At 46.1% G+C, this 25,377-nt stretch overlaps 4 protein-coding genes and 1 long non-coding RNA gene across 18 annotated transcripts in view; 4 read left to right on the top strand and 1 right to left on the bottom strand.

Annotated features, from left to right (window-relative positions):
* Nucleotides 1-47: 47 nt before the first annotated feature.
* Nucleotides 48-18,082, top strand: clip1a (CAP-GLY domain containing linker protein 1a). Of its 8 annotated transcripts, none has more exons than XM_088375299.1 (27): nucleotides 48-203; nucleotides 3,015-3,298; nucleotides 3,562-4,088; nucleotides 4,844-4,968; nucleotides 5,087-5,297; nucleotides 5,420-5,617; nucleotides 5,706-5,797; nucleotides 5,878-5,938; nucleotides 7,251-7,355; nucleotides 7,892-8,632; nucleotides 8,797-8,907; nucleotides 9,208-9,265; nucleotides 9,390-9,473; nucleotides 9,547-9,703; nucleotides 9,862-10,027; nucleotides 10,160-10,375; nucleotides 11,002-13,233; nucleotides 13,783-13,920; nucleotides 14,196-14,302; nucleotides 14,390-14,510; nucleotides 14,580-14,632; nucleotides 14,881-14,998; nucleotides 15,125-15,254; nucleotides 15,338-15,384; nucleotides 16,555-16,569; nucleotides 17,003-17,130; nucleotides 17,296-18,082. In XM_088375299.1, exons 2-27 carry the CDS (start codon nucleotides 3,208-3,210, stop codon nucleotides 17,540-17,542), a joined length of 6,279 nt encoding a protein of 2,092 aa, XP_088231425.1. In that variant the 5' UTR covers nucleotides 48-203; nucleotides 3,015-3,207; the 3' UTR covers nucleotides 17,543-18,082. The 8 variants fall into 8 exon arrangements, with proteins under 8 accessions (XP_088231425.1, XP_088231419.1, XP_088231424.1 ...); XM_088375293.1 differs by having other exon boundaries at nucleotides 14,580-14,740; XM_088375296.1 differs by having other exon boundaries at nucleotides 60-203; nucleotides 3,152-3,298; nucleotides 14,580-14,740.
* LOC148397664 (leucine-rich repeat-containing protein 43-like) lies at nucleotides 11,000-22,430 on the bottom strand. Of its 5 annotated transcripts, none has more exons than XM_088375305.1 (13): nucleotides 21,846-22,430; nucleotides 21,166-21,378; nucleotides 20,980-21,090; nucleotides 20,604-20,743; nucleotides 20,206-20,444; nucleotides 19,980-20,140; nucleotides 19,755-19,911; nucleotides 19,299-19,438; nucleotides 18,902-18,997; nucleotides 18,461-18,655; nucleotides 18,309-18,387; nucleotides 18,100-18,231; nucleotides 11,000-13,924 (listed from the first exon to the last, which is right to left on the bottom strand). In XM_088375305.1, exons 1-12 carry the CDS (start codon nucleotides 21,930-21,932, stop codon nucleotides 18,101-18,103), a joined length of 1,749 nt encoding a protein of 582 aa, XP_088231431.1. In that variant the 5' UTR covers nucleotides 21,933-22,430; the 3' UTR covers nucleotides 11,000-13,924; nucleotide 18,100. The 5 variants fall into 5 exon arrangements, with proteins under 5 accessions (XP_088231431.1, XP_088231429.1, XP_088231430.1 ...); XM_088375303.1 differs by lacking the exon at nucleotides 11,000-13,924 and having other exon boundaries at nucleotides 17,867-18,231; nucleotides 21,846-22,054; nucleotides 22,189-22,429; XM_088375304.1 differs by lacking the exon at nucleotides 11,000-13,924 and having other exon boundaries at nucleotides 17,867-18,231; nucleotides 21,846-22,045; nucleotides 22,189-22,429.
* Nucleotides 19,411-22,517, top strand: LOC148397663 (uncharacterized). 3 transcript variants are annotated; one of them, XR_015858496.1, is made up of 5 exons: nucleotides 19,483-20,145; nucleotides 20,232-20,422; nucleotides 20,624-20,777; nucleotides 21,865-22,064; nucleotides 22,164-22,517. It is a non-coding gene; the product is annotated as an uncharacterized LOC148397663 (long non-coding RNA). The 3 variants fall into 3 exon arrangements; XR_015858497.1 differs by having other exon boundaries at nucleotides 19,411-20,145; nucleotides 20,232-20,777; nucleotides 21,865-22,037; XR_015858495.1 differs by having other exon boundaries at nucleotides 19,482-20,145; nucleotides 20,232-20,777.
* A 584-nt stretch (nucleotides 22,518-23,101) lies between these two features.
* LOC148397662 (uncharacterized) lies at nucleotides 23,102-24,541 on the top strand. Its single transcript, XM_088376389.1, has 2 exons — nucleotides 23,102-23,339; nucleotides 23,952-24,541. Exons 1-2 carry the CDS (start codon nucleotides 23,172-23,174, stop codon nucleotides 24,372-24,374), a joined length of 591 nt encoding a protein of 196 aa, XP_088232515.1. The 5' UTR covers nucleotides 23,102-23,171; the 3' UTR covers nucleotides 24,375-24,541.
* Nucleotides 24,542-24,644: 103 nt separating this feature from the next.
* kntc1 (kinetochore associated 1) overlaps nucleotides 24,645-25,377 on the top strand; it is a 40,894-nt gene continuing 40,161 nt past the window's right edge. Inside the window, exon 1 of the mRNA XM_088376369.1 lies at nucleotides 24,645-25,018. The gene's annotated coding sequence lies outside the window, so the exon portion shown is untranslated. The remainder of the gene's footprint in view (nucleotides 25,019-25,377) is intronic.

Here is a 25,377-nt window from a genome sequence, read left to right as displayed (position 1 = left end):
TCAAATACCCAATCCGCTGCATTGACCAAATCTGAGCCCTACTACGGGAACTCTAGTTGGACAAAATTTATTTGGTCGGAAACCTCGCGCTTCCGCCGGCACAGGATTTGTTGCCAGAGTGAGAAGTCGAAGCAGCAGTAACCGATAAACTCTTCTCTTTCAACGGGGAAGACGTGGGTTCTATCCACGGCACGCCTAAACAGGTCAGTTCACGCACTGTCAAGTCATTTCAGTCGCCTTTTCAAGTAAAAAATGGGGCAGGGGTTCAAGCAATGCCGCTAAACGAGTGGACGTTGGTTGAAGTTGCCCAGGTAAGTGACGACTTTACTTGAGGCGTCAGGTCGGCTAATGGCTAACGTGGCTCGGTCTTCCACTACCCGCTGTCACTCGGGCCTCGCCCGTTTGATATATGCACTAACTTGCCATGGCGTATTGTCAAAATCGCTACGAGTTACACGATGTTATCCGTGGGGTGGTCATTATTTGTTACGGGGAAAAGTTAGCCCTCCCACGGCCCCGGAGCTGCCATCGCGTAAGCGACATTGCGGATACTTTTGGCCGCCTTCGAATGACGTTCCCCTGTAGTATATCTTTCGCTGTGGTCGGTGGGAGGGTAGCTGGAGTGTTTTAAGGTATATTTTATAATCTATGTTAAATCATTTACGGCTAATTCTAGCCGTTAGCGCGACCAGATGTGCCACCTCAAAGATAGGCGGCGTCCGTTAGCTTCTCGGTTCAAGCTGTCAACGTCAGCGCACTCCCTAACTTTCTCCCTCAGACATTTTTTTTTCTCGTTTTGTTGCATACGGGAAAGTACGATACATTTTTACACGAACTTCTTAATCGACAGTTGCAGAGGAAGTTGGAAAATCTCCATGGTAATTAACCGGAATTTACCAAATTTACGATTGGCTCTGCAAAAATATTGATGAAAGGGTTCCTATCACTTCTGCACTTGTGTCGTAATAGATGTTCCGATACTGTGACAGATGCTTTAAGGTAAACATGGCCCTGTAGTCCGTGCTCCCCTCACAAAAGAAAGCGTCAAATCCATATTTTTTAGGATTAACTTTACTTTGGTAGCATGATGTTCTGCCTTTATATCCTCCAGAAAATGGTCTTTGTTCTCTGATGTTTTTCCCTCCACAAAGTGTTTTGAGAGACTGCATAATTGAAATGCTTCGTGATCCAGGTGACATTTTAGTGAACTGTTTGGAAGGATGTGTGGGTGGGGGCGGGGGTTAGTTGGATGTTAAAATGCTGTTACTCTCCAAGGTTCTGTGAAAAGGAGGGACCCAAACATGTGTGCACAAATTATTGTTATGGCCCTGAAGCATCAATTTGTCTGTGCTCCATGGTTTGGCTTCCCAACACCCCCTGCCACCTTCTCGCCAGCCTCGCCGCAGATTAGTGTGTGGCTACAAGATTCAAGATTAACATGATTGCAGTGGGAAAGTCTCCAAGTGGATGATTTTACTTGAGTGGTCACGCGTAATGCGACATGGCTTGGATGGGCCACATTCAAGATTCTGTCTGGGGTCCACCAGTGCCAGTTGATATATTGTGTGGCATTAAGTGCGGTGGTTTTGGGGTTTTTTTTTCCTGGCGGTCCCATGACCCCGAGGCTGTTCTTTGGTAGGCATAGGGGGTGTAAACTGGAACGCTCCGGTTAAACTGGGTCGATGATGATGGCCGCCTTTCATTCCGCGACTGACAAATATCTTGAGAGTGTGTCTATGTTGAGGTTGGAGTTGTGCGTGTGCATGTGTGTGTGTGTGTTTTTTTTTTTTTTTTGCCTAAGTTTCAAACGGAGTAAATTAATTAAGATGAGATCACTCTTTTTGTGACATTTCTGTCGTAAGCGTTTTCTAATTGGCAATAAAGGTTGGACAACACGGTTCAACTTCAAGACAGATTGGTGTTGAGTTTTTGCGTGGGTGAAGCATGGTGGGAAAGTTTTGACGACTTGCCATAAAACACAAAATTGATGAATCCACAAGGTCAGATGTTGAAGTTTTACTTAAATGAAATTTGGTAGGCATGTCTATCATAGATAAATTCTTGTCCCAACAAAGTCTCAAAGACACACCTGAAGAGATACAGGAAGTCTTCCATTTTGGTTTGAGCCAGCCATTTCAGATTTTAGCTTGCTATCTATTATGTTTTTAATTCAGACCCTGAAACTTGTTTCATTTAGCCACATAGAATTTGGTAGGCCTGTCTGGCACGAATAGGCCTACAAAAAAGTAGCATCCCCGCTGTGGGATGAATAAAGTTCTATCATCATCATCTATCTAACACCTGTTTAGAGTTTTGCTGTCCAAATCCATTTTAGGAAACGGCAAGTTGCACAAAAAGTACTGAGAAAAATGTTCCATGACATTTGAGCAGGTTTATGGGGCACGTTGACAAAAGGTGACGACATTTAAAATCAAACATCGCTCCAATAGGCTTTCTGTGGGCTGCTAATCTGACAAATAGGATTATCTAACACTGCTGGTGGTATCGGATCTGCCCCCAACCCCCGGCCATAATCCAGTTTTCATCTACCAGCCAGACATTCCCATTTCATCTGGTAGAACAAAAAGCCTGAGTGGCCGCGTTTGCCAGTCGATCAAGGTCGCGGATGCCGCCAGAAGAGCTCGGCGGAGGCATGATCTGTGCCGGCGTATCATCTGGCCTTTTGGCGAGTATTTTTAGGCGTGTGACATGGCCTCTGCTGTGCTCACAGGAACAGAATGCCTCCCAAAACAAAGTGGCCGCAAATGACTCAAGGACATATTTACACTAGTGCAGGGGCGTCCAAACATTTTCATCTTCCATGCACACAGTGACCAAGGGGCGAAGAATGACATTATTATGATTAATTACAGTTTATAAAATTATGAAGTGACAATTTGTTTGAAATCTAACACCCAGTGAGTAGATTGTTACTGTAGTCTGTATATTGGTCCACTTCACAAAATTATTCTGATTGTGCCAATGCGCAAATCTTTTTTTTTTTCTTCCCTAAGGGTGTTTTCTTTTTTTCTTTTTCGCTCCAACCTCCTACTGCCTTTTCTATTTTTGGATTTGTATATATTATCTATATATTTTTTTTACATCACCATCCAAGAGCCTTTACCTGGTGGTTTACATGGTCTACGTTCAGACTGCGCCCGTTGACGGACTTTGGCCTCGCACGTCCACGACACCACACGAGGAAACATGAGCTCGGCCAAGGCCAGCGGTATCAAAGTGCCCAGTAAGGTAGCTCGGGTACCAGGTACCGGCGCACCAAAGACCAACCCGGCCTCAGGTAAGACTGCATGCTTTGAACTAGTGACACCTAGTGGACACAGAATGAACACAATTGAAAGAGGAATAATAAAGGATTGTATTGGTTTAACAATTCAGATCAGAAGTTTGCCTTTTTAGTGGCATTTGTATAAGTGGAATTTGTAAAGGCACTTTAGTATATTGTGTATATATATAATATATATATATATATATTATATATATTTTCTGCCACACTTCCTCAAGGTATGAGATGTATGTACTATTTGTCCTGCTTTTCAACAGGAAGTAAAACCGCCGTGGTCGAAAAATCAGCCTCCGGCGTGGACGACAACAACGATGACGGCGATAGCTTCCAGATAGGCGAGCGCGTCTGGGTGAATGGAACCAAACCGGGCTATGTGCAGTTTTTGGGAGAGACCCAGTTCGCCCCGGGACAATGGGCGGGCATCGTGCTGGACGAACCAATCGGGAAGAATGACGGCTCGGTGGCGGGCGTGCGCTACTTCCAGTGCGAGGCCCTGCGAGGGATCTTCACAAGACCGTCCAAGCTGTCGCGCACCGAGGGAGAGGGCGACGGCACCCAGACGGCACCACCCTCCCGTGCCGCCTCGCCCGCCCGGTCCGTAGCCAGCGTGGCCTCCCACGCGCCCGCTGTCAAGTCCGCAGCAGCCAAGAAGACCTCGTCCGCAATCCCAACGGCGCAGTCGTCCAACCTGGCTCGCACCAACAGTGAATCAGTCTCCAACCTGTCAGAGAGTGGCTCGGTCAAGAAAGGGGAACGGGAGCTCAAGATGGGTGACCGGGTGTTGGTAAACTTTGCCGCCTTTTGTTTTCTCTACAATAGCTTAAGCATGTCAGCATAGTCACTGTACAGCAGTGCTTTGAGATAAGAGTCTAATTTGTTCCGTGACCACACTTGTTAATCAAAATAATGAAGAATGCTAAGAAATGTGTTAAGTTAGACATCGGTTCAGTTCATAGATTAATCCGGCTCATTTAGCAATACAAAGAAAAATGAAAATGTCACCTACCTAATTTGTCTAATGATGCAGCCAGCCAGTCTGTATGATTTAGAAAAAAATGTCCGGGTTATCTTCTCACCCCCCCCCCCCTCCCCCCTTCCTGAATTTTTGCTATAGAGTCAGGTACTTAGATGCCAAACACCTCCAATAGTGAGAGGGTTCACTGTAATCTGCTTTGCTCACTGAAATCCTAAATGACATAATTCCTGTAAAGCACCAGAAAGACGTGCCAGTGTTGAGCAGATTGCGGTCAAACTGTCAGCTTTGGTGGGGGGCATGTTAGGACTCTTTGAGACCTTTGGCTACTCAAAACAGTCCACGGTTTGGAGGTTTACCACATGCAAAACGAGATGTTGCACATTCCTCAAAAGAAAAGCGTTAAAGCGGACGTATAATGGAAAAGTCACTTTTTAATTATTACAAATATTGAGTCTGTTCATCAATTACGTATGAACACAGTAAATCTTTAGTTTGAACTTTATTTCTCAAGGTGCACGTTTTGATCTTTAAAGGTCGTTTTGGGGTTTCCTTCCCTTCCTCAGGTCGGCGGTACCAAGGCAGGAGTGGTGCGCTTTATCGGCGACACGGATTTTGCGAAAGGCGAGTGGTGTGGTGTGGAGCTGGATGAGCCCTTGGGGAAGAATGACGGTGCAGTGGCGGGCACAAGGTATGAAGTTTTATTAGCCGTTATTATCTTTTTAATGGGAGGAATTTGATGACCTAGACAAATTCAGAGTTTCACACAATATTTTTTCAAAGGTTTCCTTTCCTGTCTGCTTCCGCAGGTACTTCCAGTGCCAGCCCAGGTACGGCCTATTCGCACCGGTGCACAAAGTCACGCGCATCGGGTTCCCCTCCACCACGCCGGCCAAGGCTACGGCTCGCAAGGCGGCCGTGACGCCAGGCAGCCTGAAGCGCAGCCCCAGTGCCTCCTCCATCAGCACCATGAGCTCCGTGACCTCCTCGGTCAGCACCAAGGCCAGCCGCACTGGCCTGGTAAGATGCGCTGATGACTTAAGACAGATTGGCGTCGACTACAAATAAATGAGTGTGGGCCCTCAGCATCAAGCCTCTTTTCATATCCGTTGCATTACGGTAGTTTGTTTTTGATCACGCAGCTGACAGAAACGTCGTCACGGTACAACCGCAAGATCTCGGGCACCACGGCCCTGCAGGAGGCTCTAAAGGAGAAGCAGCAACACATTGAGCAGCTCATGGTGGAGCGGGACATGGAGAAGGCCGAGGTGGCCAAAGCCACCAGCCACGCCGGTGAGATGGAGCAGGAAATCTCGCTGCTCAGGGATGACCAAGAGCAGGTAACTCTGATGAAACGCGCATTTTGTGGGAAGGGCGGCATCAAATTTGACAGACAAAATGAACATTTTGTACCGTGTGGTTTGGAAGATGGAGGCGAAGATGGATCAGTTACGTGCCTTGGTGGAGGCGGCCGACAAAGACAAAGTCGAGCTGCTCAATCAACTCGAGGAGGAGCGGAGGTAGGGCCAACATGTCAAATTGAGTCTACTGTTAACACTTAAAAGTCTATAGTTAATTATAATTTTTTTTCTCCCAACAGAAAAGTGGAAGACCTTCAGTTCCGCGTTGAGGAGGCGTGCATTACGAAAGGTGACCTGGAGGTAATTTTGATTTCATTTCAATATGCACACGCATCACAATGAATGTGTTTGTTGGATTTTTCCAAATGTATAGTACATACACATTCAGACCTTGGCATGTTTAATGAGACCATTTGCATATGTTACTCCGACACACGCATACATACATACATACATACATACATACATACATACATAGAGCGTACAACAATACTCACAGGCTACTTTCCAAAATGTGTCTGCTTGTCGTGTTTTCAAAAGTCCAAATTGTCATAGGGTCCGAATAAGTCGGTGGTGGTGGTGGAACAGGAAGCACCACATCTGCATTCTCTCTTTATCTACAATGATGTGAGCACAAACTAGCGACTCAATATATATTGATTGATGAGAGTCCTGTTTTTCCAAGTGCAGTGTTCCAGCTCTTGCTCAGGCTGTGTTCGATGGCAGGATTTGTCATCCACTTCCACTCCACTGCGGAAGGAACTCAAACTAGAGCATTAAAACCAGGGTGTCAGGGTTAGGATACGCCTTTTCCCCTTTTTTATCCCCCTCCGTGTATGTGTGCTGTGCACTAACGGTTTATGAGTCACCCTCAGAATGTGCATGGGGCTTCACAACAACAAACCAAAAACCTTAAACCAAAAAGTTTGTTGAGCGCAAGCTGGCGGCTAATGCTGGAACTTTTTTAATGCCTCCCGTTTAGTGATGTTATTGCCTCTTCTTCCCTCTTGTCTTCGTCCTTTTTATCATTTAAAATTTCTCCCCGTGTTGGTCCAGTGCTCGGCATGGAACCACTGGAGATCCCTCCTGTCATCCCACTCCCCCCCACCCACCTATCAGCAATTCTGGTAGCGTTTCCAATCATTTGGACATTGCTGCTTGTATTTCTTTAACTTTAAAATGTGACAATTTGACCTACAAAACCGGAGGGTCAAAATATACCAAACGCAGTTAGCTTAATTAAAGAACATCCAAAAACATTGCAGCACAACATCATACATGGGCACATCCCTCTCTTTCCACCAAGCACAGCTACTTGGACCAGGTGTCAGTTTGCATGTCCCCATTATCCCCTCACCCCTCCCTAATTTCCCAACGTGCACATTGCATCTTTTCTGCATATTCACAAGCTTTATGCTCATGGTGCAACCTGAGCGTTGTGCACTAACTGGTGGTGTCTCCTTCCTTATGCTCTAGTTATCACCCATGACTCCATCCAACTGTCCATTCTGGTCCCCTTCTTCCTCTTGTCTGTGTCGGGCTGGCATGTGATGGTGGCACTGGTGTGTTCTCCTTCTTTCTTTTTCTCCCCCCTGCCCTTGTGTACTAACAGACGCAGACCAGGCTGGAGCATGTCCACAGTAAGGAGCTTGAACAGAGTCTACACTTTGAAAAGACCAAAGCTGAGAAGCTTCAAAGAGAGTTAGAAGACACTAGGGTAATGGTTGCCGTGTCGCGTTAGGATAGGGAGGGGAGGGGGAAAAAAAAAAAACACACACACTTTAGCGAGATGATAGAGTTGATGCAACAGGTGGTATGTCTGGAGGTCCACCTAGAATTGGTTTGTGGTCTATTGTGGAAATAAATGTGAGGGGTTTTTCTCCCCCTCTAATTTCCTCCCTGAAAAAAAAAGTCCTCCAAGAAAGCAGGTGGATTATGTTTGTGTTGAAACAAAATCAAACATTTGCGTTTCATTACACTACTGTGCATAATAATTTGGAATGGTGCATTTGAACAAAAACTGTTACCATTGTGAGGTTTGTTTGAAAACATTCAAATCATTCCCCGACAGTTGATGACTTCAAAATGTTGCTGTGTGGGATTGATAAAAAAATCTGAGGAAAATATAATTTGCATAATCATTTAAAAAAAAAAACAACAACAATTGTAATCATTTTGAATGTCTTTTCACGTGCCCTGCGAGCAGGCTCAGTGTGTCAGATACTTCTGAACTTAAAATGTCTGCCTTTCAAGGTTGCCACCGTGTCGGAGAGATCCCGCATCATGGAGCTGGAGCGGGACCTCTCGCTTCGCACCCGGGAGGTCGCCGACCTGCAGCTCCGTCTGGGCTCCCGGCAGGCCTCCGACGACCCTGACGGCGGCGGCGTCTCTCCCCTATTGGAGGAGATCACGTCCCTGAGAGACCGTCTGGCCTCACTGGAAGCCGAACGGCGGGAGGAGCTGGCCAGCTTACAGGAGAAACTGGAGTCTCACGAGAAGGCGCACGGCGAGGCGACCGCCCAGCTCCAGGCCGCCGGCGTCAAGCTGTCCGGCGACAACGAGCAGCTTCGCATGCGCCTGAGCCAGGCCGAGAAGGACAATGCCGACGTGCTGGAGAAGCTGAAGCTGGAACACGAGCGAGCCCTGGAGGAAGCCGCCGCCGCCCGCAACATGCAGATTCACGAGCTGAAAGAGCGTCTGGCCTCCCTCGCCGAAGACAAGGAGCGCCTAGATGACGCCGTGCGCGCCGGCGTTGACAAAGCTGAGAATCAGCACCTGGTGGAGCTGGAGGACGTCCTCGGAAAGCTCCACGCGGCCGAGCTCAAGGTGAAGGAGCTGGAGGAGATGGGAGCGCAACTAGCGCGCCAGGCCCAGGATGAGAGAGAAACCAAAGAGACGGTGGCACAAATGGTCCGATGTTTGTGTCTTAGCCAAAGCAACCAGAAAGCACCACTGGAAGATCTTCCCAATCAAGGAAACCCACAGGCAACTGAGGTACTAACTATGGTGGCAAATACAAAAGCTTACCTTTTCGAGGATAATTGCTGAAATTGTGCAGAAACTGAGCGTGTGAGTTTGAAGCTAATACTTGATGTCTTGGTTGATGTCAACTGTGGTTTTCAAAAATGCAATCTTGTTTTATTTTCTTTGCTTAAAAGTTAGTTGGTGAACTGAGATCACTGCTGGAAGGCAAAGAGAATGAAATCCTGTCACTACAGCAAAGCTTAGCCAGTGAAAAAGAAACTGTGCAGCAGCAGCTTGGAGGCCTGGTAAGTGTATTTAGTTTTATTTATACATATAAATTGTTGACTATTTATTCATCACAACCATACTTTGATCATTTGCCTCCATTCTGCAGTGGAACATTTTTGTTTAAAAAAAAAAAAACTGAAAAAAAAAACCATATTGGGGATTAATTTTCTCCTTTAAATCCACACATGCACTGAATTAGTTCTAACAAATTGGATGACAGTCAGAATCGTAGAAATATACTTATATTTTCCGCAATGCCCATTGAAATGCATTTGGTGGGTCGCCAAGACTTTTTTTTTTTCTTTTCTTGCCCACAGAAGCAACAGTTGGCTATAAGCACAGAGGAGCAGACTAAATCTGCAAAAACTATGCAAGGTGAGGAATTATTCACTTTCTCTTCTCCTCAGCCTGTTGCGTAGCACCCCGCCTTGTGCCCGTTTCACTAGATCCTCAACCTAACAAAAAAAAAAAAAAAAAAATGTCATTTTTGGTTTGCCAGAAACCCTTGAGAGGTTCAGCAAAAAGGAAGAGCAGTGCACGACTCTTACCACAGAATCAGAGTCTCTCAGGAGTCAGCTTAGTGGTAAGCAGAATAAACGTGCGAAACAACAACTATATGTATGAAGTCACGAGCCGCCACGTTTCTCTCAACTCAGGGCTGGAGAGGAAGCTGGCGGCTGCGGACGAGAAGGTGCGGCAGCTGGGCGAGGACAAGAGCAAACTGGAGAAAGACATTTCGGACATGATGACGGCATCCGGCGACAGTTCGTTGCAGCTGAGCAAAATGAATGAAGACCTTCGGCAGAAAGAAAGGTGCTGAGTGCTGTACCCTTAGGGGGGAAAAAAATTCGATAGGTAGATGTGACTAATCTTTTTGTAGTAATATATTTAATCAGATAAGTTCAACATACGAGGGCAAGATTTGTTTTTTCCCCCGCTTTTAACCGCTCTGCCTGCCCTCCCTCTCTCAGGAGGCTCGAGGAGTTGCAGAGTCAGTTGGTGGAACAGAAGAACAAGGTGGCCCTCTCCAATGAGCAACGGGAGCAGGATCTGTCGCGCAAAGACCGGGAACTGTGTGAGACGCGAGACAACCATGCAGCTCAAATGAAATGTCTCCAGGAGAAGATTGCGGCATTGGTTAGTAGTGATATGGCAGACATATTAGGGGAAAGCATTTTTTTTTTATTAATTATTTGTTGATGGTTCGATCTCTGAAGTCAACGTGAACGTTGCATCCGTCGTCACTCGTGGTCTTTTCTCATACTCAAGGAGATGAGTGTGCAGCAGAGTGCAAGCCAGGCCGAGGAGCTTAAGGACTCTCAGGCAAAGGCTCTCACCCAGGCCTCCGAGGTCCACGGCAAGGAGGTCCAAGGGCTGCGAGACAAACTGGACAATCTGAAGAAGGAGCTCTCCTCCTCCAAGGACAGGAGCCAGAAGCTGGAAAAGATGGTGTCTGAGCTGAAGACGTACAAGGATAAGCTTCAGGTAATGAGTAGGCTCTCTCTTTGTACCCAGCGATCACATAACATGATTTTTTTTCCTTGATATTGTTAATCTTGACATTTGATATTTTTTTAAACCAGGCCTTGACATACTACAGCAGTAGAACAAATTAAACTAAGTCAAGATGCCAGTGTCTTTGCCACGAAGCTTAAAATTCAGCTAATCTGCATCCCGTTCCCACCAATCGATGTTTCTCGAAAAAGTGAAGCTGTGATTACTTTCCTGTTATAGTGTACGTGTGTGAGAAGCCCCTCACCTCCCCTTGGACATTAGCGCTTATGACCCCTCTCGTCATTTCATATAAAAAATGCCATCATGAACTAATCGCAGCGGAGCAAAATGTGACTCAATGTCACGTTTAATCGAGTAACACTGGATTTGCCGCAAAATCCAAATCACTATTGAACGTGCATTCGGTGTTGTGCTATGGTGTCTTTGCCGTTTTTATTTATTTTTATTTCTGCAGCTTAACCTTTGTGTTTGCATTCATACATATTGGCTTGGTTTATTTTGGGGATCACCTTACATTTTCTTGATGTGCATCTTTGAATATATCCTCCTCCTCCCCCCCCCCCCCCCCCCCCCCCCATCAACTTGATTTTTCCCAGCATCTTTCCGCTGAGCTCGACTCCTCCAAGCATAATGTTGAACACTTGTCCGCAAAACTGGAAGAGCAGACTGTTGCTCTGGAGCGCAAGTGTCAGGATAGCGAGGAAGCTCGCGCTGACACGTGCAAATTGGAAACGCAGCTCTCAGAGACGCAGAGCAAGCTTTCTGCTCTCCGGGATCTTTCCGTACAGAACGAGGACCTCCGGGTTACCATAGAGAAGCTCTCAAAGGAGAGGGATGAATTACTCGACGGCAACGAGAGCTCAGAGGTAGAAAGAACGTCACTCAAGGACCAGTTGGAGAAACTCAAAAAAGGTCTCCTGGAGGCACAGGATGAAAACGCCAACCTGAAGAGCACAAATATCAAACAGCAGTCCGATCTTGAGGATCTCCGGAAACAAAACGAGGAAAAGAATGTCACGCTGCTCAAACAGAAGCAGGATGGGCGGCGGGCTGAAAGTCAAAACAAGCAGCTCCTGGAGGACTATGAAAACATCTGCAAAGAGCGCAGCAGGCTAGAGGAGGACCTCAAGGAGAGCAGGTCTAAACTCGCGTGCGAGAACGACAAGCTCATCTCGGAGTTGGATGCGGCTAAAACCGGCAAGAAGTGTCTGGACGCCAAGAACGCAGAGTTGCAGGCCAAGCTGCAGTCTCTCAACTTGGAGAAAGAAGATCTGACAATGACAAACAATCAGCTGCAGTCTCTCGTAGAAACGCTAAGCAAAGAGAAGGCCACCATGTCCTCCGAAATCAGCGCAGTTGCGTTGGACAAAAAGAACCTCGAGGCGTTGAAGGAGGAACTGCAGAATAAGCTCAACCTCGCCAAGAAGGAGCTGGACAGCTCCGTCCACGAATGCGAAGACCTGAAGGCGTCTCGCCTCAGCCTGGTCCAGATGCTGGAGGAGTCCAAGACCAGCAGCCAAGTGACGGATTCCGAAAGGCTTCATCTCCTACAGGAGAAGGAAGACTTGCTCGCCTCACAGAGGAAAGTCTGTAAGGAGAAGGAGGAGCTGCTTAAAGATATTGAAGAGCTGAAAGAGAAGATCAAAGAGTCTGCCCAGCAACTGACTCTGTCCAACCTAAAGCTGACCGAGATGTCTGCAACTTTGGAGCAAGAGAGAGAGTCGTTTGGCACGCAGAATTCCGAAAGCTCAGAGGCTCTGCATGCTCTGAGGAAGGAGAAACTGACCCTCCACGCGGCGCTCGAGCAGCAGAAGACAAATTACGAGCGTCTAGCTGGTGAGAAGGGCGAAATAGAAGCAAAGCACTCCAAGGCCGCCGCTGACATTAAGGACCTCTTGCAAGAGCGGGAGAAGCTTGTGAGTGACATCCGAGCCACAAAGGATCAATTGGACAGCTCTTCCAGAACTCAGGGCGATATCAATCAGGAGAAGTCTCGCTTAGAAGGGATGCTGGAGGAAGTCACGTGCAAAACAAATTCAGTCGAAGCCCAGTTGACGTCTTTGGAAAAAGAAAAGGCCCAGCTCGAGAGCGAACTGGGGAAACGTTCCTCCCAAATCGAACTCCTGGAAAAGGCCAATGCCGATCTGGTTCGAGGATGCGGGGAGCTCAAACTGCATCTGGAGCAATCCACCTTGGAATTGAAAGGGCAAGTCGACAAACTCTCCAAACACACGGAGGAGTCGGATGCTGAAAAGAAGAAGCTCCTCGAAGAGATCCTGGAGCTAAAAAAACAGACGGAGTCGTTGTCCGAGGCCAAGCAGCATCTGGAGGAACGGCTCGAGGCGGAATCCAGTGAACGGACTCAAGCCGCTTGGCAAACGGAGGAGTTGCAGAACACCCTGTCCCGAGTTCGGCGGGACAACGACGACATGTCCGCCCAACTTCAGAACGCAGACGAGCAGCAGAAGTCTTTAACAGCAGAAACCGACCTGGCAAAAGCAAAACTCAAGGAACAAGAGCTAGTGACCCGCCGCTTGTCTGAAGACAAGCGAGAGCTTTTATCCAAATTGGCCGAGACCGACAAACAGGTGGCGGCACTGGAAACGGAGAAGGAGGAGCTCCTCGCTGGACGCAGTCGCTCTGAGCACAACGTTTCCCAGTGGCTTGTGGAAAAGTCACTGCTAATTGGCCAGCTTGAGGACTTGCAGGAGGATGTGAAGACCCTCCGAATGGACGCGGCCGCCACGGAGAAACGCCACCAAGAGGCTGTGGCCGAAGGAGAGCGGCTCCAGTCTCAACTTAAACAGGCCATTGCTCAGCAGCTTGAGGTATTCCTCCGCTAGTTCCTCTAGTACGCCAATGCACCTGCATGCCTGCTTGTCTGTCTTCCTGGTTTTCATTCTTCACATCCTCACCATACATTGCAAGCCTTCTTTCCTCCCTGTGGACTTATAACACAATCAACACCTCTTCCGTTTTGCGGTGTTTTGGCGAAATTATTGCGACAAGAGCAATCACGGGTCCTTTTATAATCATTGCTAATTGAGCGCCAAAAAAAAAAAACAGACGCTAATTTTTATAGCTTCTTGTACCAGAGCTGTCAGAATTAATCTTGTCGGGTACAGGACAGGTGTACCTAATAAAACGGCTAACTCGCATTCATTTCCGCTTTCCCCTCCGTTCTGAGTCTACAGGTCGTATCTATTTGTACTGCACACATGTTCACTGTGTATTATTTTAATTGGTTCTGCAATTGAGCACGCTCTCGATCCGGCGAGACCAAAATGAGGCTCGAATCAAGCTTTTGTCATCTCCGCTGCGCCGTGGCCCGCGCTGCGTTCTAAAACCGTGTTTCATCATGGTCCCGCTCGCCGCAGGCTTCCGAGGCTTCCGGCCAGACCGCCGAGGCCCTTGAGCAGCTGACCAAGGAGAGAGACGCTTTGCTCCAAGATAAGTGTGAAGCTCAAGTTCAGCTGGAGAGTCTTCATTCTTCCAAGCGAGAAATGGAAACGCAGGTACCTATTAGGAATTCAAAAAAAGATATTATTGATCAACTGATTTTCTTTTTAAAACAAGCAAATGTTATTGTTACAACAGTGTTAACTGATAGAGAACACAAATGAGCTACGCTTTTATATTCAAAAAATAATTTGAAAGAATTCATGACATTTTCAGTTATTATAATGGCGAGAGTTGATTTGAGTGAAGACGCCGCTGTATTTTTTTTCCCTCCTATTCTCTATTTTGTAATCTGGCTCTAATATTTGTCTTGCGTTGATTATCCATTCAGATGGATGAGCTCAAACAAGAGCAATCAAAGTACCAGCAAGAGCTGAGCACCTCCAAAGAGCAACTTTATGCCAAAAGCCAAAAGCTGGAGAGTCTCTCCCGGGAAATGTGAGCACGCCCGCCCGCCACTCAGTCGTAAATTCCTACGTTTTGGTATTGAACAGCGCAACATGGCCGTTTTCTGCTCTTCCTTAGCGAGGAGCTCAAAGAAGCGGTGTCCGTTAAGTCACGCTCCCTGCAGTCGATCCAAAATGAGAAGGACAAGCTGGCTCAGGATGTCGAGAACAATCACCAGGACCACAGTGAATTTAGCAAGGTGTTCTTGTCAATGCTGCATCAATCAAGTTGAGTCTTGAGCGTGATGATTTTTGTCCCCCCCCCTCAGCTCAGGGACGAGCACTCAAAACTCCAAGCACAGTTGAAGGAGTTGAAGCAAAGGTTTGGCAATGACACATTTTGTCACTTATTACCTTTCTACCATCTCACAAGAATTAAAAGACTTTTTTTTATGTATTCTTCTGAAAGCCTGCCAAGTTATGCCTTCAGGTACTCTACTGTTAATTTCAGCTACATTTGAAACTTGCCTTCAGTCCCGAGAATGAAATGTGCTCAAGCAGAAAGATGAGACATCATTCCTGTACTCAATGTGCAATGTTCTTTTTTTTTTTTTTTTCCCGTGTGGACAGCGAGAGCACTTTGAAGAAGAAGCTGGAGAAGGAGAATGCCGAGTTCCAAAGGTCCGTTCGTGAGAACGGTGTCTTAGCCTCCGAGAAGGATCAGCAGATGGAGGCCCTAAAGAGCGAGGTCGAGCAAAACCACAATAAACATTCATTGTTGTCGTTTTTTCCTGTCTGATTTTGGCTTTAGTATTTTTTTCTTTTTCTCTCTCAATATGGGTTAATTTTTGCGCTCATATTGCTTGTTCTTCAGCTGGCTGCCACGCGTGTACAAAGTGCCTCAGCCCAAACCTTGCAGACCGCCATCGCTGCCTTGGAGCAGGACAAGGCTCAGCTCAAGGAACGAGTGAAAGAGCTGGAGCAAGAGCTTGCCGCCCCATCAGGTACACTTTTAATGCCTGTCGAATTTGTGTCACTTTCTGAACGATGGTGGTGTGACCGTGCCTCTACACTCTTGGGCGTGCAGGTGATGTCGTTGTCAGCCAGCTGAGGGACACGGACACGCAGGCCGAGGTACGTTCATCAGGGAAAACTCGGAAAGGCTTTAAGAGGAACTTGAGTGTCAACTTGCTTCCGTACCCTGCCCCGAATGCCGTTTTTTTTTTTTCTTTTTCTTTCTAAAGTCTCTTGGGGGGCGGTCGTACGGAACTGAGCTGCTTGCAGCATGAGCCGAGTGTTGATTATTTCAGTATCACCTTTTAGAGGGGCTCAACCGCATTAGTCCCTCAGTACACTTCATTAGGCACACTTGCACAATAACTGTGGATTATTTATTTTTTTTACATTGATTGAAATTTTGTATATTTCTATTTACCAAATTATTTTCTAGTATCCAAATATTTTGTCTGATTTGTTCAATATTTTTTGTTGTATTTGTAGTTGTTTCATTTTAATCTAGTACATTGGAGCCTGGGTTTTCGACCACAATCCGTTCCAGAAGGCTGTTCGAGAATTGAATGGTTCGAATTCTGAATCATATTTTCCCATTACAAATAATGAAAAAGAATTAATCCGTTCCAAGCACAAAAAAAGAAAGAAAAAACACCTTTTTAAAGCATTTTTTTCATTTGCGCATTTTTGTCCGATCGCGCAACTGCAGCGCTCGCTGTCGCATTGCTTTAAGAGCGTCTTTGTGTTTTAGGATGGCTTTACTGCTGCCACTTGCTCCCTATGGAGGCATGATTAGAGTTGATGCAATCCTCAGAGTAACGAGAGCGTAATAACGAACGGAGTCAGTTGGCATGCGGCTCCTCTCGCGAGGTTCGACAACCGAATTTCGTCCGACATCCGATGCAAAAAAATCGCCAATTTTTTGTTCGAATACCGATTTGTTTGAGAACCGGGATGTTCGAAAACCGAGGCTCCGCTGTATTTGTAAATTGTTTAATAAATGTGTAGGTTTTTTGCTATAATTACTCATTTCTATACCCCCCCAAATTAAAATAGTTAAATTTTCCCCAATATTGATCCCCCTGAAAATTTAGCATCTTCATCAAGGCTTATTTTGTGAGGATGGTTGGATGTCATGAGATTGCGCAGGTGTGCCTAATGATGTGTCCGCCCAACCTCTAAAATGTCATACTTTCCCATTACGTGCGTGTGTATTGTATTCTAATTTGAACCTGCTATTTTCTTCCTCCCCTCCGTTCACCCCAATGCTGTGCTCTGTCTGCAATGCTGCAGAACCATCAGGCAGCGGTTTGTTCACGTTTTTTTGTTGTTGTTGTTGTCAGCTTCACTCATGCATGCAAGCATGTGTCACTTAAAGGAGACCTGTTATGCTTTTTATTCCCCACACAATTCCAAATTGTTCCTGAGTGAGTGCCAAATTTCACTTGTCAATTGGTGTAGTGGTGTGGCACATGACATGGCCAAACATAAGCTCTGCTGCTAGCTAATGCTAACGTTAGCACTGCAACTATTGTATTAAATTTGGGCATTTGCAGGAATTGATCTTAAAGGTGAAAGGTTCCGTTTGATGTACCCACTTAAAAATTCAAACCTTGAACTCATCAAACGGAACCTTTCACCTTTAAGATCAATTCCTGCAAATGCCCATCCCGAGTCATACAGTACGTGTCTTTGGAGCAGTCATTCATTTCTTGTTGATGTTTTGGGGGGGGGGGACCAGATTGACTTCCTGAATTCGGTCATCGTTGACCTGCGGAAGAACAATTTGGACCTCAAGGACCAGTTGGAGAAACTGGCCGCTGCCGCTCTCAACGGCAACAACGCCAGCGAGTTGGACGACGACGACAGGTCAGTAAAAATAGAATGATTGACCATCTTGTATTAATCCTGTAATAGTGTTTTGACAAAATAGCAGGAATCAATTGTGACGACTGTAAGAAAAGAAACATTGTGTTGCGAAAATTCTATTGTATTCAATTGTAAACTAAAAGTGTACCCTAATGCTTCGTGTAGGGAGGACAAGGAGAGCAGCAAGAAGAAGAAGAAGAAAAAGAAGAAGCCCCCTCCTCGACTATTCTGCGACATCTGCGACTGCTTCGACCGCCATGACACGGAGGACTGCCCGGCGCAGGCGCAAACGCCCGACACGCCGCCGCACACCGCCTACCATGGCAGCAAGGGCGCCGAGCGGCCCTACTGCGACATTTGCGAGCTCTTCGGCCACTGGAGCCACGACTGCAATGACGACCGAACCTTCTAAATGTGGCCCGCCTCGGGTTGTCCGTCCATCGCTCAAAAAAGCGACTTGAGGGCTAGAACGTGGCATCCTTGTTTGCACAGCTTGTCACACTCGTGGCAAAAAAAAAAACTCGGGATATAGGCCGACATTTTTGCCTCAGCTTAAAACTGGCTATAAGCTTTACAGACATCCTTAATTTGGAGGAACCGGAGGTGGCAGAAATGAAAATGGAAGCCCGGCAATGAAAGAAACAGCAATTTAAGGTCAGCTGCCGAGGTTAGAGTGCAATCTTGATTCATTCAGAAGTTTTACCATATCCCAAACTTGTTGTGAGCAGTGTGTATATAGAGATAAAGAACTATAAATCCCCACAAATGATTCTATGTGAAGGATACAATGGTGTGACAATTTGGGAGCCATAGTGCATTTTTTTTCTATGCCTGAAAATATTTTTTATTGAATTTTGGTGGGGCGCATGCAGGCAGAATACTTGAAAGCACTTCCTTGCTTCTTCTTTCTACTTTGGCTTTTCTGTACAAATAAAAGTGTGTCAAAATGAAAGTCAGAGTGCGTCTTGCCTCAGGAGTTGGCGGGCACCAGCGGCGCCACCTCGGAGGCGTGGCGCCACTTTTTCAGCTCCACGCTCAGCTCCACCGTGACCGTCTCGGGCTGGCTCGGCGTGTCGGGGTCGCTCTCCTCGCGTCGCATCCCTGTGAAGCGGAAGGTGAGCGAGGCCAACTTCATATGGTCATGCAACATGGCACCAAAAGTTTAATGTCAGAATCACCTTTGCCAGGTTTCTTGAATCCAGCACGGCTTCCTTTCTTCTTGGAATCGTCCTTGGATTTGCTGTCCACGCTCACGTTCTTCAAAGAACAACACCACATGGACCCACGTCAATGGCAAACTTACTCCAGTGAAAAACAAGCGCTAACTTGCCTCGTCCATAACGGAAGCTTCTTCCACCGGAGGATCTTTGTGCATTGAGCCAAAGTCGCAAAGGATGTCCACTTTTTGATTTCCGCCGAGAAGGCCGCGCAGGGACACGTGCGAGGATGCCACCACCGTGGTTACAGGCGGGTCCGCCACCAACTCCACCACAGATTTCTTTCGCTTGTCTTTTGTAGTCTTGGGCTGAAAGCGTTCCGACAAGTGCCACATTTCAATACATGTGAAACGTTCTACACAAAGTTTGTCAACTACGTCCACATTTTTCAAACTATTTTCATATTCACCTCATTCATTGTTAATCATCAGTTTCATAATTCCAACATTAAGACTATTAATGTGTTTGTTAAAAGGCAAAGTCTTTCATTTTTTAATTTCTTTTTTTTTAAAACAATAACGTCCTCTACTGGCAATAGCATGACCCAATTGTACCTGCTTGATGAAGATGATGAAACTCACTTTTTTCCCTTTCTTGTCAGTGGCACCTTGTGCAGAATCGTCTGAGACCTCCGCAGGCCACGACTGGATCTGAAAGTCAGATGAGAGATAAGAGTTGGTTTTTTTTAAATTCAATATTTAATTATTTACACTGCACAAACAGATACTTCATTACTGAACTTCCTACAGTAAATTGTTCAAGTCGCTGCCCTTTTTTTCTAGCTCTGTGGATGTCAATATAATGTAAAAGATGTACTTTAAATACGGTCATATAATAAAAATCATTGTAATGTACTTTAAAATATGATAGAGTGCTTTTTTTTAAACTATTACATTACTAACTTGTACAAGAGTCTTCCCGCCCCCTAGTGGCTACTTTTGTACTTCTTACCTTTTCCTGCTCGATAAAAATGACAAATCCTCGATGGAGGAACTTCTTGAAGCTACTCAGGTCTCGCACGACAAACGTCAGCACGTGGCCAAAGTCAACGCAGTCGGCCCACGGCTGAGACGACGTGCTGTATCGCGACTCTGTGACAAAGTTAATATTGCCGAATTTCACTTTCACCCTGCGAGGTAAATGGTTATTACACGTGAATAAGTTACTCGAGTGTATTTGTAGCAGCTGACACGTTATGGCATAGGTGTCAAACTCAAGGCCCGGGGGCCAGATACGGCCCACCAACATCATTTTATGTGGCCTGCAACGACAAATTTTGCATCGACTTTGTGTCATTACTAAAATTACAAATTGTTAATAGCAAAGGCCTTCAGAGGGAAACAATGAGTACAATGCGGCCTGTGACAAATTTTGTTTGACACTTTTTTTTCATTTTTTTTTTATTACCACAAGAGGAGGAAGTTTGATCCTCGCCGCAGTCTGCCGGGTTGACCATCACAATCTCTTTTACACTCTTCTTGTTAAGCGACTGAGTTGGCTCGGCACCCTGGTCCTGACTCTGATCCTGACTCTGACGCTTCGACGGACCGCCAATCACAACTTCCTGCCAACAGCGCCATCTAGCGTCTGTCACTGAACGGGCGGTGTAAAGACGAGTGGAACGCGCGTTACCCGGTAGGCGGTGGTCTGGTGACTGAAGAACATGTACGAGATGACGTAGCTGTAGCTGACCACCGGGAACTCCGGAGCGTCAGGGTCCTCGTCCTGCGGGTCCGGGACCCCCTGCATCCCGCCCACGCGCACGGTGGCCGACGCCCAGTCCACCAGAAGGTCTAAGGTAATCTTTTAATTATAACTAGTAAAAAAATTATGAAGGATGAGAAAGGTGGACGCTCACGGTTCATGTTGGCCATTCCCCTGTAGCGGTGCCGCTCCTCGGGGGCGATCCACGCCGCGTCGAGGTAGGAGAGTCGGGGAAGGGCGTTCACGGCGAAGCCAGGGTACGAGGGTGCCAGCGTGAATGGGTTTCCCTCCAGCACCAGGGTCCGCAGACACGGCAGCGTACCCAGCGCCTTCAGCAGGGGGCGCTGTTCTCTGAAGTCGCACTCGCTCAGGTCCAGACACACCAGCTCAGGCCTCTCACATAACACACGCAGGGATTATAATAACAAGGCTGAGGTCACGACTCGCAATGTCACCCCAAAATACACAGAAAAACTACATAAGGGAGTAGGGAATAAGTGGCCTGATGGTGTTTTGATGTCAAGGAGCTATGTTAGTTATTTGCGGAGCAACCATTGTTTTCCTGTGAGCAGCGTGACGTCTCGATGGGATCCCAGACGATTGGCGGCCAGCCCGAGGTACTGCAGGCGAGGAGGCGGAGAGATGGCCAGGCGGCCCAGAGCGCACAGCTGGTTGGCACGCAGCTCCAACACCTCCAAAAGTACGCATTGGAAATTGGCCACTTAGGTTAGTAACAAATGTGAACAAGTGTGTTGATACATTCTTTAGAAATGGGACAGCAATTGTATGTGAATATATCAGCTGAAATGTAAGGGTTCCAAATTAAAATAGGGTTTCATATTCGGTTTGGGGTTTCAGAATTTCGATATAGTTTCAAACAAGGGTTAGGGTTTCAAATTTGGGTCGAAATATTAAGGGGTCAGCACACCTTAAGCGTCCTGGGAAGGTTCTCGGCCGAGATCTCGCTGATGCGGTTGGCGCTGAGCACAAGTTCCTGCAAGTTGCAGAACTTCAGCAGGTAGTTGTCGACCACAGACACCTGAACAAGGCCAAGCAATAAATCACCACCACACATTTCTGATGCAAGAAGGCTCTACAAAAACAGCTTCCTCACGTCCATGTCGACAATCCGCAGCTTCCTGAAGTAGCTGCACACAAAGTCGGCGTCCAGTCGCTCTGGCTCCACCACGGCCACGCGCTGGAGGGCGGCGGCCTGCGGGCTCCACGGCTCGTCGTGGTGCCACGGAGAGTGCGGGCAGTTTAACAGGTCCAGCAGCGCGTCCGTGTCCTCCGTCACTGCCTCAGCCTCACTGCCGCCGTCCTTCCTCTGTTAGGAGGAAACGCACGCATTTCTTTGCTCAAATGCAAAAATGACACGGACAATGATTTGCCCTCAATCATGATCAAAATGTCAATTTATTAATTTATTTTATTGGGAAATGTTCATGTTCAAGCTCATTTTTAGGCCCCAAAGTATTTCAGTTGGGTATTTTGTAAGAAACCTTTTTCTGTTTGTCAAAACGCGGTTGTGGATTTAATTTGTCGTACTATATTTCATTTAAAAAATGATTCGCATTTTTTAAATCGAAAAAGGAGAAGTTGGAATTGACAAAGAAAAGTTAAAAAACGAATTACAAGTATGAATAAAATACAACTATTTCTCCAAAAGTATGACACTTAAAATAATTGTTCGAAAAAAAAATTCAAATAAAATTGTCGGGACGATTGCTTTGTCCCAATGTTTCGTAAAAAGGCGCCGGTGTGACCGCGTCAATTCGGTAAGTACTCCCTCACCCAGCTGCCTTTACCACAGGGAAACTGGTCGAGACACAGGCGGCGAATGTGCTTGTCCAGAACGGCCGACAACGCCACCGAGCTCATGCTGTCCTCCACTCGCCGCCTCTGTCGTCCTTCCGCGGCGAACCGGCAAATTGTTTGGCTTAGCGGACGAAGGTTGCCAGGCAACGATGAGGGGGCGCGGCCATGGTCTGCGACTTTCGTCACTCAAAAGAAGTGAGTGTATTTGAAAGAAATCATTTACAAATTATTTTCAATGATGTACTTTTAAGCAACTGTTATAATTGATATATCTTCTTTTCCTTTTCCCCTCAGGGGTCGCCATCTGTTTCCATCTCACCCTATCCTGTGAATCCTCTTCTCACACCCCAACCAACTTCATGTCCTCGTTCACTCCATCCATAAATCTCCTCTTTGGTCTTCCTCTTGACCTCCTGCCTGGTGGTTCCATCCTCAGCATCCTTCTACCAATATATTCATTATCCCGGCTCCGCTGAACATGTCCGAACCATGCCAGTCTGGCCTCTCTGGGTTTATCTCCGAAACACCTAACGTTTGCACTCGTTCCTGATCTTATCCAACCGCGTCACTCCCGAAGAGAACCTCAGCATCTTCATCTCCGCCACCTCCATTTCTGTCTTTTCTCCAATGCCACTGTCTCTACACCAGGGCTGCATTCGTTATTGTTTTATATATATATATATATCATGTGTATATATATATATATATATATATATATATATATATATATATATATATATATATATATATATATATATATATATATTAAATCAATAAATAAAGTACAATAAACATTGGTGATAACGTTATTATTGCAACATTTAGTCATTTTCTATCTTTGAGTAAAGCCCAATGTTAACCCATCCCATAAATATTTCTGCCCACACACCGCACGTCTTCACGTAACACTCCCGTTTCGGAAATTCCCCGTCCCGTCTAGTTGTCTCATCACTTGCGCTAAGTCAAAAGTGAGAATGACGTTTCGTCCCGTTTTCTTGTCATATATAAATTTGGCCATTAAATATATAGTCGTTCTTCCTTGTCCCTCGTCATGTCATGAGTGTTTTTCACTTTTACAAGATCAATTTTTAAAATGAATACGGTTCAACCGGGTCACTGCACAGGTAGCATCCATTTCCTGCACCGAGCTGCAGCAGATGAACATGACACGATTGCCTCATTGTGCTCAATTACGAAATCTGTCGTGAAGCCAATTTTTTTTTTTTTTTTTTTTTGGAGGGGGTTAGTTAAAAAAAAATCTTGTCATATATAAGCTTGTCATATGATGATGTCAGGAGCGTGATGCGTGTGCTGCAAGGTGAGCTGCATCTGCCACTTGTGCTTTTGCTGCAGCTGTCTTCTTACATCGTCACGGTGACCTGCACTGGCGATGCCATCATGACGCTGCGGGGGAACCTCAGGGCAGCAGAGCTGGCCCTGTGTAATTTAGCCATGGCCGAAAGGGATTACGTAAGTCACTTTTGAAGCTGTAAAAGGTGGGAATTAGCTATAGAACTGCAACAGATATTTTCCCAACACTGAAGATGGTTACCATTTTTAAGTTTTGGGCACTGAAGTTGTTTTGTAACATGAAAGTAACATTCTTACAAACTGTTAATGACTCACTGAACAACACTGCTGGCCAGTGTTGGTATTAACGTATTATTTTAATCCAAAAATATATGATAACCCAACAACCTTTCTTTGTAACTCATTATTTTTTACTCTTTGTTGGCAGTGGTGGAGCTGGGATTTTTTTCCTTGGTAGGGGGCAAAAATATCTCAGTGCAGAAAAAACAAAACCAAACAGACAAAGTCAAAATATATTTCAGGAAATGCTGATAAACATTCAGTACATGTTTCCCGGAGGAAATTATGATATGGTCCAAGAATATTTCAGGGGGCGGTTCCCTTCACCCATAGCTCCACCAGTGCTTAATGGATTACAGTGCTGAATCATGGGTCAAATCGTCAACCTTAATGCATTGAGTATAAATAACCCAGCACTGGTTAACTATTTCACCCAATTTGGGATCTAGCATACACTCGAGTAATTTTGTGACACTAAACTCTTGCCTCCAGGTGGAACACATTTTCAACGGGAACCCGCCGCTGAAATACAGACGGAAATCCCTAGAGCCTATCCCGGGAATAACCATCCCGGTGGGGAACAGCAGTGCCGAGGTTCGCGACGCTGTGTGCTCCATTAGCGACTACCTGGAGCGACACCTTCCGCCCATTGTTGGGAATCTGACCCAACAGCATCGAGAGCAATTGATGGGCAACGCCAGGGTCTTCCACAACCAGTTCAAGGCAGCAGTGGAGCTGACGGCGCGCCAGCAAGGACCAGGCGCCGATGGAGATGACAACGGCGTGACGGCAGAATGCCGCCGACCAATCGTCAGATGGCACGGCTACGCGTTGAAGAAACACGGCCTCCGCATTATCTACTACACCCGAACATGGGTGGAGGCTTTCACCAGTTTACAGCCCGGCTGTGATTAGTATGATGAAGGAACTTTCATTCATTTGGATTGACTGACTACCACCAACTAAGCTGCAGAATCTACAGCTATAGTTTATTTATGTATTTATTTATTCATTCAAAATCCTATTCACAATTTCGTTTGTGTGTATTTATTTCAAGTTCAAATAAAAGTATTTATGACGTATTTTTTGGAACGTCTCTTGTTCAGGGTTGACGAGCCTTACTATTTTTTTTTTTTTTTGCACTTTGAGGCAAATCTGGTGTCAAATCTGGGGGGCGGACGTGAGCCAAGGGGTGATTAATTCTGCCCTAATTGTTCATGTAGAAGTGAACGAGACAGCAGATGTCACAAACTAGCAGCAGATCTCTGTTGTTTGGGGTCCATCACAGTGAAGTAGACTGAAGTGACGTGAAGGAGGCATTTTGATGACGTAAGTGATGATAGACGAGGCCCTGCTGTATGTCTTGGGAATACAGCTCTTGTGAAAAGTTAATTGCTCAAACATATGACGGAGCTGCAGCGATGGCATCAGAGCTTAATGAGATGCAGGCCAAAAATAAAGGTGCCTAAACTACAGGAAAATAAGGATGACTTTTACAACAAAGTAACGGAGCTATTTGTGGCGAAGCATTGGCGAATGGACTTCATCTCCAAATTAAGGTAAGACCACAAACAGCGTGTGTGTTTTGCATGCGCGCATGCGTTGAATGCTAATAAGATACGAAATAACCAGTGGCCAATTGAAGAAGCTACCCTTATGGATTTATATGTTTGTAAATCTGACTCTTGAGTCAGTGTCTCATTTGTTTCGTCACAATTTAAGGCTTGTCCTTGAATGAAGTCATGCAGGAAGTATGAAAGGGATATTGACATAACTGACGTGCACGCAATAATTAAGGATGGGGGTGTAGAAGCGTTGGACTTCTGTGGAAAATCAAGTTTGAGATATTTTAACAGAAGTGACGTTTAAATATGGTGTGAATTTATTCCAAGGAAAAGGTGTGCCGTGGATGAAAAAA

This window comes from Syngnathus floridae, chromosome 5 (genome assembly GCF_059516105.1).
Source record: "Syngnathus floridae isolate MCC-2025c chromosome 5, RoL_Sflo_1.0, whole genome shotgun sequence".
Taxonomy (NCBI): Eukaryota; Metazoa; Chordata; class Actinopteri; order Syngnathiformes; family Syngnathidae; genus Syngnathus; species Syngnathus floridae.
This window is presented reverse-complemented; position numbering and strand designations above follow the sequence as displayed.

Excerpts from the sequence above, each read along its gene's own strand:
- LOC148397662 (XM_088376389.1), top strand. The coding sequence starts at position 23,172 with ATGCGTGTGCTGCAAGGTGAGCTGCATCTGCCACTTGTGCTTTTGCTG. Across the intron at positions 23,340-23,951 it reads CCATGGCCGAAAGGGATTAC|GTGGAACACATTTTCAACGG; the intron begins GTAAGTCACTTT and ends TCTTGCCTCCAG.
- clip1a (XM_088375293.1), top strand. The coding sequence starts at position 3,208 with ATGAGCTCGGCCAAGGCCAGCGGTATCAAAGTGCCCAGTAAGGTAGCT. Across the intron at positions 5,939-7,250 it reads TTACGAAAGGTGACCTGGAG|ACGCAGACCAGGCTGGAGCA; the intron begins GTAATTTTGATT and ends GTGTACTAACAG. Across the intron at positions 13,921-14,195 it reads AGCGAGAAATGGAAACGCAG|ATGGATGAGCTCAAACAAGA; the intron begins GTACCTATTAGG and ends TTATCCATTCAG.
- LOC148397664 (XM_088375305.1), bottom strand. The coding sequence starts at position 21,932 with ATGAGCTCGGTGGCGTTGTCGGCCGTTCTGGACAAGCACATTCGCCGC. Across the intron at positions 20,744-20,979 it reads ACCTTCCCAGGACGCTTAAG|GTGTTGGAGCTGCGTGCCAA; the intron begins GTGTGCTGACCC and ends GTACTTTTGGAG. Across the intron at positions 18,998-19,298 it reads TTTTTATCGAGCAGGAAAAG|ATCCAGTCGTGGCCTGCGGA; the intron begins GTAAGAAGTACA and ends TCTGACTTTCAG.